The sequence below is a fragment of the Alligator mississippiensis genome, chromosome 7 (genome assembly GCF_030867095.1).
Source record: "Alligator mississippiensis isolate rAllMis1 chromosome 7, rAllMis1, whole genome shotgun sequence".
NCBI classification, from domain to species: domain Eukaryota; kingdom Metazoa; phylum Chordata; order Crocodylia; family Alligatoridae; genus Alligator; species Alligator mississippiensis.
The window spans coordinates 55,881,089-55,893,410 of record NC_081830.1 but is presented as its reverse complement, the minus strand read 5'-3'; the positions used below and the strand labels follow the sequence as shown (position 1 = coordinate 55,893,410).

Below are 12,322 nucleotides of genomic sequence, written 5' to 3'. Positions count from 1 at the left end.
AGCTCTGGGTGGGGTCTTGTACAGCTTCTCAGGTGGTCTGCTGATCATCAGCTTGGGCTGGAGAATGCACCAGAGTCTAGAACAAGCCCCAGACCTGTGGGCACTCAGCTTTCAACTCCTCCTGTGCAGGTAGAGCCTGGGATCATAAATCTGGGCTCCCCCAGCACTGCAAACTAGGGCACAATAAGGATCTGTGCCCTGAACCCAAAACTGTGCCTCCTATTATGCATGCACTGCATGGCAGGAGGTGTGATAGTTGGGATCAAGGATCAGATCCCTCAGTGCAGCAACAGACATTTTAGTACTTCATAAGACTGAGTTGAGAGGTAAACAGAGAAGATATAATCCAAGCCTTTTTGCCCAGGTAAAAGGAAGTATGGGACCCCCAAACTACGGCTCAACTACTGAGACAGCACTCAGTGAAACTTCTCCAAGGCATGAAGCTATATTGACAGCAGTTAGGGCCCATCACAAATCTTAGACAGTTCCTAAGGGCAACATCAGGGTTGTCCAACTTGAGTGGGCAGGGGCTGCATACATCCCAGGTCACATGGCATTCAGGCTGCACATTGCACCACACTGCCTAGCCTCCCCTGCCATGCCACACCAGGACATGTGTGCCACACAGCATCTCTGGGTCCCCTCAAGTCTCCTAGCCACAGGCTCTCAGCCCCATAGGTTGCTCCCCTGAGGGACAGGAAGCAGAAGTTAGAGAACGAAGGGAAAAGCTGAAGATTTCAGTAGCAGAAGCAGGAGAGCAATTGGGGGACTAGTGTCCAGACCAGGAGCACAGGAGTCACTGGTCATTCTTAAGCCGCCAGTTTGACAGCCTTGGCCTAGGACTAGGTGAATGGTTAAGTGAAAATATGTTTCTGGCAAACTGAGTACAATGAACTCATGAATTCAATGAGTCATGAGCTTGGAGACATTTGATGTTTTAGGCAAGCACTGCCATTCTAAACTTGAGCACGTATGTCTTTGAGATTTGACAGTACGAGGGCAGAACAAAGCCCAATTTCTTCCTCAGGATAAGGAAGTGCCAGGTATAGAAGCCTCTTACTTTTGAGGCACCTTCTCTAGGACTCCTTGATGAAGCAAAGCAAATATAAATACACCTGTAGGAAGAAAGGTCCCTGAACTGGGACAGGACAGAGGGTGGAAGGATGTGGGTAGGTATAAAACAGTAGAATGGGATGTGGTAACTATAAGCAATGGTTTTAACTTCTGACAGATATCAAGGCAAACCACATCCAATGAAACTGGGTGAGGCTGCTTCTGAAGGTGATGTTTTCTAGACTAATACAGTTCACAATTGTGTCATGAAATCTGTTAATACAAAAAGGAGTGTACACAGCCAATTCAAAGTATATTAGCACTCCTTTTGTTTCTAGGGTACTTCTTGGTGTACGTAACAGGGTGGCCTATCACCTTAATGAAAGGCAGCTAGTTAGACTGAAGGGCTACAGCTGTGGGAAGGTTAATGAGGGCATGACTCACTGGGAAACAAAAACCCCAGCAGGCAGAAATAGCTGGGGAGGTGGAAGTGAAATACTAGGGGTAGGAGACTTCTACGCAATGAGCAGAACAAGCCTGGGAAAGGAGTGCTGTGGCCTCAGTAGACCCATCCCAGGGTCCAACACAATAAGGTTTTTATTTGCTTACGTTGTGTGATGAAAGTCTGTACAAAACTGGGGCAGGCTGGGAGGTACTCCAGACAGCCAAGGCTAACAGGTTTAAAGACTGCATACTACTGAGGCTAGCTGAGAGATGTTCAGGGAAGGGGCAAAAGCCTGGCTGAAAAGGCCCAGAGACAGCAGCCTGCTATAGCGAGGTATTTAGTTTGAAATACCAGCCAGAGCCAATGCTGTGCTTCGGATGGTACATCATGTAGTACAAACAAAGGAGGAGTGCAATTTTCTAGGAGTAAAAGACAACAAGTGCACTATTCTTTCACCTTTACAAGTGATTAGTTTTCAGTGGTCACAACAAGGAAAAAAAGTGGTAATTCTGAAGACTGTAAAGACGGTTAGTCTGAGATCAATATGAAAAGGTCAGATGCTCACCCCCCCTCCTTCCAATATAGGTGTTAAGGGAGAAACGAATAAAGAGAATCCCACCCAAATGCCCTTATTTGGAGAGACAAGGTGCATAGGCCAAGAGACAAATAATCAACAACAAAGAAGAAAAAATCTATTCTGGACATGCACAAGGTACTGCCACACCTGCAGTGGGATCCACAGTGACACGCACTATATGAGAATAATTTTTGTTTGCCCAACAGCTATAAAGAATCCACTGTGTGGATAACAAAACTATGCCCCCTGCATACCCCATTCTACAGAAGTAGCAAAAAAGAAACAGCCCTGATAGTCTACAGAGCAACATACAGCTAAAATTTAATTACAGGTTTAGTTAATCTGTACTGCTCTGTGCTTCACTTACTTTGAGGAGTCATAATACTGTCCTCAATGCATCATATAAGAACCCCAAAACTGTCTTTATTGAGCAGGGAGACGAGGGATAAAACTGAGTACTGTCATGACCCAAAGGTCTAATTTTTTGTGTGTGCTTCGGCACTAAGAATTATCCCCGTGAGTTTACAGCTTCATTGCACGGTGGAGTTCTGCTGCACAGAGAACCCGCGTGCAAGGGAGAGAGTTCCCGCCACTTTGCAGCTGTCTTTGCAGGGTGCATTTTCTTTGCAACACAGAAATGCACGGTGCAAAGAGTTCCCGCTCTTCGCATGCAAATTTGTTCCCCGCTATTGGCTAGTTCTAAATTATTCACACGTGGCGGCTAGCGATTGGCCTGCTAGCCGTATAAGAGGCTTGAGCGGTTTCCGCCCAAGCCGAAGAGGACTCCACTTCCATCTCGTGGGGACTCTGGGTGTGCGTGGCAGGGTAATAGAAACCCTGTGTGTTGCTCAGAGGAGCTTGGCGGCCTGATCCACCGCCCACCTCTTCCCGTCTTCGAGCGGTAACTTTCTATAAGACGTATCGACGAGTTTTCTATTTGAGGCGCCCTTGTCCTGGACATCTGGAGTTCTGTCTGCGTGAAGCCTAGCAAACTCCATGTGATTGTTCGTGTTTTCTGTTTGTAACCGCAACTCAAGCAAGTTCTCAGCCTGTACCGCGACCATCTCGGTGTAAGTAAACAATCTTAAAATCAACCGTTACGTGTCTGTGCCTAATTCTAGCTCGGCGCCCGCCCTCTCCGACCCGGCCTGCCCGGGCTGCCAGCCACAGCCCGCGTGCAGAGCGACGAAAGGGCCCGGGTTCCGGCCTGGCCCGCACAAGTACCAACATAAAATCCTGTTGGGTTCAATGTGGTACTGTTGGTATTTTAACGTCACCTCTACTATTCCACATTCCTGTTAAAGTGTAGGTTTTCTAGAGCTTCTCAACTAAACTGTTTCAAGAATTTAAATCAGCAAAGTATTTCCCCCAACAACCTATTCTTGAGAGTAGACAAATTGTTCTGGTTGTACCCAAAATAAAAAGGAAAGAAAGGAAATAGTTCAATCTGAGGCATGCAGCTAGTAAACCAAAAGAGCTCAGTCCAAACCGTTAGGATACTGTCTTAAGCAACTAACTACAGGCATCACTTGCTAATGCTGCCTAGACGAGATAACTAGTGGATGCCAACAACCTATGGGAGAGAATACCAGGCAGTATGATAAACAGCAGTCAAAGCAAACATTAATTATCTTTAATATTTTATGCAAGTATCTTGAGCATTTGATGAATAGCAAAATCAGATACACACTGTACTTCCACAGGCACAGTGGGGGTGAACCATCCTAGCCACTTACAAGAAGTGAGGCAGCACTCTTGTCTCTCTTCCCAGATGGCAGACCAACAACTGTCTGTTCCCCATGATAATTTCATCTTTCCTTCTTCTTCCCCCTCCCTGGAGAGCCTTTTGTTAAACCTCTTCTAGCAGCTGTCTTCCAAGTGTGTCATGGGAGTCATTCGGTTACTGCTCCACCTCCCAGAGGCAGACCCCAACAGTTTTTACAAAGACCATTATATTGTAAGCTATAAAACATTTAAAATTGCTCTGCAGAATTGTTCATCTTTTCCTGGACTTTTCCAAGTCTAGTTGCACAACATATATCCCCCTCTCTTCAGGCTATTTTATATCTTACTTACAACCACCCATATACCTAATTGTTAACTGTTGAGTATCCTCAAAGTCACACTTTTCAACCAACTACCACCTCTCCCTTCTACTATTCATGTACAAAGAAAGCACGTGTTGTCCCAATTCAGGTCGTAGCTCATCAACATGACAAGTATTAGCTATGCACTATCATGGCTAAAATCCTCATGGTAACAGACCTACTGATCTCTCCACTTTTGATAGTACACACATTTCTCTAAGTATCATTTAAAAAAAAAAAAAGAGTCAATGTTTAAGTTCAAGAAATAATTGTATTTTTTGTCCAAGTTCTATTTTGATATTACTACTAGTGAGCCAATAACAGGTTTTGTTTGACACAGTAACATACTCAAAAAAGGAATAGCTCAAAAATGTTGTAGTGAACAAGTGTTCAAGTTCACATTTGTCTTACCAGAAAGTTGATCAAAAGCTCTAACAAGAAACCTCATGTAAAGGTCCATGAAGAGTGGATAATTGTAAAGAATTTGGGAGAGATACTCAGAAAAAAGCAATACCTGAAACGATAGCTTTGATATTTTAGCCCCTGAAGTGAAAGTAAACCCATATACAAGTTCAGCTAAAATTTCTTAAGTGTTTATGTTTTGATGTGAAACAAAGATATTTTGCTATAAATCCCCTTGGGCAATGGTTGTGTTTTCCTTCCTATCGCCACTGAGCAAATGAGAAGAGAAGTTTCTTTAAAAAAAAAAGTTTTGAAGTTATTTTAGGATCCTTGCCAGGTCTTTTGCAAACTGTTACTACATGCAGTGGAAAACAGGTACATTACAAAAATATTTGTTAAGCCTTATGTAAGTACACAAACTCTTGTCATGTAAAAAAATGAAAACAAACAGAAAACAAAACAGATTTTGAAGATAAAAACAGGATATTAAGAATGTCTGCAGCTTTAAAAGGCAGAGCTCCTCAATGACAACTGAAGAGAGATACCATAAGTGTTACCTTAAAGTCAAGAAGCAAAAGCTTTTACAGAGTACAAAATTCAGGCAAGGTTGTTTTTTTTTAATTTTTTACTTAACAGAGGCACATGGCTTGAAAAATGGCATTTACTAAGAACAAGCTAGGTGAACAAACTGTAATTACTGCTTAGTGCAGGGGTGTCAAACTCATCCGGTACGGCACCCACTGCCAGCCAGGGGAAGCACCACATTATGCACCTGTCCTGGCTGGGCTGCGCTGCACATAGCACTCATCCAGAATTCACACTATACAGTTCACCCCAGTTGGTCCAAGACTCTACTGCACAGGGTAGACGGACTGGCTTGGGAAGTAGGCATAGGATACAGTGAGCAACACAGATCCCAGAATGGCTGGAACCAGTGCTGTGTACAGCACACATCCTGGGCGCTACCTGTGAGGCCTGGCTGGCAGGTGTCAGTCAACTCAGATCAGGGGCTGGACAACAGGGCTCTGCTGGCCATATGTCTGACACCCCTGGCTTAGTGTAAAGCTCAGTATCACATTAAGTACCAATGTGAAGCTGAAGCCAACAAGATTCTATCGTCATCTCCTTGAGAACAGTTTTTGGTTTCTTATATAAATGCACTGAGAAAAATATTACAACTCCCAAAAGGAACTTCAGTACAGAACAGTACAGATTTTTAAATGAATCTGTAACTGGATTTTAACTATTGCTCTATTGTTTCTAAACAAAAACCCTACCAACATACTTTCACAACCAATTAAAAGCTACTTGGCTTCTCACACAAAACTTTTAATCCTTTTTAGATGTAGAGACCTCAAAGTGGTGTACAACATCAACCTAGTCATCCCCATTTTACAGAGGGATAAGCAAAAGGAAGACAGTCACAAGAGATTAGAAGAAAAGCTAAGAATAGAAACCAGTCCAATGTTCAAGTTATTGAACCAGACTTTACAAAAACCATTTTAAGTAAAGTTGTTGCCATAATAATGGCAATCACTAGCCAAATTTCCACTTAAGAGGCCCTAATGAAGCACAGTGAAATCTGATGAATTAGTCATTGGGAAAACTCATCACTATTATCTTATTCAAAGGCTGGCAACCTAAACCTGGCTATGAACCCTCCCAGAGCCACCAGGGCAGCGTGGGGCAGGAGTGCTTGCTGTGAACAGGTCCGAGCACCTGCCTACCTCCTTGTCTACAACTTAAGCTGGTCACTTCAGCCCACAGTTGGAAAAAGTTACTACCATTGGTCTTGGTCACTGCACTGAACCCCACTAGAGTTCTAAGAATTTGTGCACACATCCTTGGCCACTTTCAAACATGCATATAGATGCACTAAGACTGCACATGGAATTTGCTCCCAATAATTCGTCAGCTTAAAGACAATGATCTATGACCTCCATAGGATTTGTTGAGTTTGCAGTTGCTCAAAGTATAAATATGCTTCAGCTTTTTTTAATCATCTATGTCGCGTTGAGCTAATTGTTCCATTTTACTGTATACCTTCTATGTGGCAATATGTACAAGTATAAAAACTAAAATCTTTGCTTGACTTTTACTCCATTAGAAATAATCTTTTTAATCAAAGGAGAACTATGATTTTTTTCCAGTAAGAAATTATACAGTAAGCATTTATCTGTATAAATTGCAGAATTCTCAAGCAATGGGCCAGAGTGCATACAATTTGCAGTCAGAATTTGTAATATTTTCTCTTCATTAACATGGGATGCAAAATACATCTTGGGTAGTTGAAAACAGCTAACTACTAATTTGGGAGTCATGCATAGTCAGTCTTCATTACCAATTAACTTGAGAGTTAAACAGATTTTACTGTACTTGCAACATTTCACAATATACAAAATATCAAAGTTAAAATGTAAAAAAATTCTTCAATACATTAAATTAAAGACACAATTATTAATGGTGGTGAAAAAAAAATCACCTCTGTGAGCACACAGATGTTAGGCCCTACCCTGTACATTAGAACGCACTTGTAGCAGTGGCACACAGAACTCAAAGTAACTCCTGCCAATTTAATTTTCACTGTGAAATTAACTTCTTTGCACCCAAGATGTTTAGAAACACTGTTCTCACTCTTTTCTTCCCCATCACATGCACTAAATCACTGTTTTGGAAAGCACTTTCTTTTGTTTAGAGTACATATTAAGAATCCCAACATCTTTTCTTTAATGACCACTGGCCAATTAAAAAAAAAATTTTTTTAAAGACACGCTGACATTTTAGCACGATCAAAACATCACAACTGTGATCTATTGTTCTTTAAGATGTGGGTGAAGAAGCAAAAACAGTTCTGAGAAACTAGGTCCTTGTGTCAACTATGCCCAGGTAGTTAAAAACATGTGCACAGCTGTATGCTTACAGAACTTTTTATAAGCATGAATTATAAGTTGTTCAGCAGTTTCATTTCTGAACTAACTGATGCTCGATGTCCCCTGATAAATGCAAATTCTGTAGAACTGCATTCACTAAGAAAAGATTACAGTTTTTTTCATTAAAAATACAAATATATGCTGGCTGCCTTACCTAGTGGACCTGGATAATTCAGTTGGTAGAGCATCAGACTTTTAATATGAGGGTCCAGGGTTCAAGTCCCTGTTCAGGCAAGTGTGGAGCCTTGTTCCATGCTCTGACCTTTGAAGGCGCAAGACTGGACTGGGGAAGGTTCTGACCCAGGTGTCTGCTAGACAACAGCTGGTCTTCAGGCTTGCTGACTGGTTCAGGGGTTTGCATGCTGAGCTCCTGGCCAGAAGTTCAAGGCTGGGTCTGGATCCAGATCCCTCCACCCATACTGTGGGCATGCAGTTGTCTTTCCTGCCTGGTGGAGGGCTGGACCCCCTGAGGTCCCTTCTAGCCTCACAATCTATGAATCCCCTACCCTAAACTGAAAATGCAACCCTGCAAACAGCTTGAAAGGCCTCCTCCTCCCACCTTTAAAAAGAAAAAAGTGACAGTTGAACTATTACATCTTAAGGGATGTAAAAAACCCCATGTAGTTTAAATAAAAACTACATTATCTGATTTCTTGCCTTTTCTGGTGTTTAATCCAAACATGATTGATACTAAAGAACTCCCAGTCCAAAATAAAATGAAAGTAACTCAGCTTACCAGTTAGGTCAGCTCAATAAAAGCTTTTTTTTTTTTTTTTTAGAAGGCCTTACAACATGCCTAGAAAGTAATGTAGGGCTCTGAGACACCTAGTAAGTTATGCAATATATTCATAGGTGCTACAGCATGTTATGTAATCCTAAATGCTTATTTCAGACTCATTGTTCACTTCTGAACTAGTTGCATAGATTCCACCCACAAGTTTCCTCCAAATCTCCCATTACGTGTCCAGTCAAATACATGTCAATAACTTACTTTGTCTTCTCAGCAAAACTCAATCTCCTCCAGCTTAGATACTTCTTTTTACCCTACCCTTCACTTACTTCCCAGACTTGAATAATTTGTCCATTCATAATGTGTCCAAGATTCAACACCTACCCTACTACAGGAATATACCTTCAATTGCCAACGCTTCCAAATTACCATGAATTTCTGCCTAACCAGCAACCATAACAGAAGGTTAGTCTCTCCAACAAACCCATGTCACCTGTTCTGAGAGCTCAGCAATATAATTTTAACTCTAATAACAGAAGTATAGCAAGAGTGCTGTGGCAGATATTCTAGGCAGCAAGATACGCAGAATAGGGATACAGCTTCATCAGCACTTGAGAGGATTCTCAGAGGTGCAGTTAAAAAAACAATCCTGAAATAACACAGGTATGAAAGCTGACTTAATGTATGCATGTTCAAACTCCTCTTTCTAAAAAGTGACCCAAGCACTGTAGTCTAGTACACTTGATTTGGGAGGATAACATTTTAGATGCTTGACTGTCAGGCCACAGCCTCAAACTTGAGGCCTCAGTCTGGCCAACATGGTTGCTCACCTTGACCTGCTGCTGTATGGCTGATCACCAGGGATCTGAGTTTTTCCACAGAAAACCAAAGATTTTTCCCTTTAAAGGAAAAAACTGCGGGAAGCCAGGGCTTTCCTGTTGCAGGCTGGCAGAGTTCCAGTCTGCAGGAGGCTGTGGGAAGCAGGAGGGCAGAGGCAGGAAGCCACATGCATGTGCACACACACATGCACATGGTGAGCAATGCAGCCAGGCAGCGTGGTGAACAGGTCCTGCAGGTAAGTTGGCGGGGGGGGGGAGGGAGGGGAATAGATTGATAGAGCATAGGCAATGCATGGAGAGGGCATGGGGGTCACATGTTCACACACTGATGGGCTGAGGTCTGGGGGCAGCAAGATCAGGAGTGAGAGGCACCAGCAGGGCTGGGGGCAAGGCATAAGTGATGTGTGGAAAGGGCATGGGGGGCAGGGTTGGGAGGCTGTGGATTGGGAGTAAGGGGTAACGGCATAGAGGGACAGGGAATTGGCTTATTAGGGTTGCTCGGCACCACAAAGATGTGGGGGGGGGGCAGCCGTGCTGGACCTGTGTCCTAGTGAGCGAAAAAGGCAGGAGGAGCTCTGATTTTCCATGATAAAAACACCAAAAAAGTCAAACACCAAAATGTGTTTAAAATTTCTTTTATTATAATGGTAGAGGCACTGGTAGGCTTCCAAATTGCTTTAAAATTGTAAATATAGTGAATTTAATTAAAAAAAAAAAAATCACATAAAAATATGGATTTTGGATTTTTTTTAACAGAAAAATCAGAACCCCCATTGATCAACCAGACTGATGAAGGCAGCAGCAGGGTCTATTCCTCTACCCACCCTGTCACTGGAGCAGCTAGGCAGGGTCAACTGACCCTCCACTTCCTCTTCTGGCTCAGGGCTTGTATGGGGGAAAGTATCCAGGTTAACAAGGCTTTACTTGACCCACAACCACTCTTTCCCCTAGACCCCACTCCCTGATCTCCAGGCTTCCTGACTTGGCTTTGTTGGAAGCCTCGTTCTCCATCTACTTAAATGCCTTTGACTTGGCTTGATCCTAGACTGCTCTCTAAGCTCCCTGACATGGTCTGTCCCCAGATTTAGCTACATCCCAATCCCTATGGCAGAGTCAATTAATTTACTGCATCCAAACACCAGCACACGTGTAGCTGGTGATGCTTTACTGAGGAACTAATTAGTCTACTTCACAGTAAAGCACATGTATAAATATACCCACAGAGTACAATTAAATGCAAGCTACTGTTCCTTACATCTTTCAGTGAATGAGAGCCAATGTCCAAACAATGTTTTTGAAACTCATTCTACAGAACCTTCCTGGGAATATGTGACTAACACTATTATGGTATTGGGGAAAGAATAAAACAATTAAGCCAATTGTTATAAGAGGATAATATTAATTCAGATATTGCTTTGTATAATCACACTTTCAGAACAAGTTTGGGCTCACAGTTGTAATGTAAACTCACTTTGTGTGTCGAATTACAACACACACACAAATAATTCTAGTCTATATGTTACCATATTCAAACAATCTCAGCCACTGACTCTCCATTTACAGAAAGTTATTCCTCCTGACCAAACTAGTGAAGGTTTGTGGGGTTAGATGAACATATACATCTAACATGCCTATCTTTAAGTTTGGGAAAACTGTACTAAAAAACTACAAAAGTTATTGTGATCACAGCAACAGTATTTTAAAAGAGCTTTTTAAGAAGCTTGTTTTAAATTTCACTCTCCCATCTGAAAGGAGAGTTGGTTCAACTTCCCCGCTTAATTTCCACCATATTTCTGGAAGTTCCTTGAGACAGCCCTGCCAGGAAAATTTAAACTCACTTCAGTCTCAAATATATTTCTGAAAAACAAGTTACTTTTTCATAATCTGTCAAGTGTTTAGAAACCACCAGGAAGAGAACACCAGTCACTCTGTTCCTACGGTCACTCAAACAAACTCCAATTTGTTTCTCTTGTGATTATTCTTTCAATTTCTACTTCCTGAAAAATTCATGAGAAACATACCTCATTTAAATATATTAAAACTTCATGTTTTACTGTAGATAGTAAGTCACAGGTGCTCTCTTTTCCTTGCCCATTTTGTGTCACACCCAATATGTACACCTGATGTGTACATTTTTTATTTACTTCATTCTAGTTTTAATAGTTACCTGGACTTCTGAATTCGAATCAACAGGTTGAAGCAAATACCACTTCTCCTTGCCGGTATATCTGCACAAGTCTTCTTTTTTGATTGCCACCTTCCCTACAGAAAAAAGCATAATGGCATAATGGTGACTTTCCCATCGAAACAACAATTCTGCTTGTAAGGGCCTTCAGTTGAAATGCTAGTCAGTTTTAAAAAAGAGTTTAGTTTAAGACTATAAGACGACAAAAATTGCAAATGTTATTTAAAACATTCTTCTTTCTGGTGATGCATGAAAGATTAAACACAAACAGAAGACAAACTACGTAGAGAACACACTGAAAAAGGCTGTACAGAAACAATATTTCTTTAATTACATTATCTGGGATGTTTCAAGAATAATACTAAATAAAATAGAAACTGTACTTCTAACTTAAAGTTAAAATTAGAAGTGCACAAATACATCAGTCCATATCGTATCAGCACCAAAAGGAAAACTGACATTAGCCAAAAAATGCCAACTGCCGATAATGAGGCCGATAACGTCACTGATAAATGCTGTGTGCGTGTGCGCAGCATGCATGTGGTCAACCCAGAAGCTTGGAGAGCAGTGCCTGGCTGGTAATCTGTTGGGGTGGGAAAGGTGTGGAGGAGAGGGAAGGGATGCATGTATATGGGGGGGCAGATAAAGGCCCCCACGGTGAGGGAAGGAGTGGGGCTAGGGCAGCAAGTTGCTCATCTGGGGGACATGGGAAGGGAGGGGGGCAGCTCCTGCTGAAGCATGCATGCATCCCTAGGGGAGGCATGTGCCTCTCAGATCTGTGCATGGGCTGCCCACTATGGGCTGGGACCAGAGACAGCGTTGGGCTCGTCCCAGCAGGAAGGGTTGGGCTGGTGCTGTGCTCAGGGTGGGTGCTGGCAGTGCTGCAAGTGGGGCTATGGGGTGGGCTACAGCCACCTCAGAATTCACCTTACCCCACCTGCCAGTGCTGCTGCCATCACCGCGAGCGCAGTCCTGGCCCCTCCTCCCCCGCTGGTAAGAGCCCTGTGCTGCCCCCAGCCCACAGCAGCAGCCCAGCATTATCCTGCATGTAAATCTGAGGGGCATGTACCCCTC

The 12,322-nt window shown here is 42.7% G+C and overlaps 1 protein-coding gene across 1 annotated transcript in view; it reads right to left on the bottom strand.

Annotated features, from left to right (window-relative positions):
* RASA2 (RAS p21 protein activator 2) overlaps positions 1–12,322 on the bottom strand; it is a 93,828-nt gene that overhangs the window by 67,905 nt on the left and 13,601 nt on the right. The window contains exon 4 of the mRNA XM_006263324.4: positions 11,231–11,325. Coding sequence (XP_006263386.2) covers positions 11,231–11,325 — 95 coding nt within the window. The remainder of the gene's footprint in view (positions 1–11,230; positions 11,326–12,322) is intronic.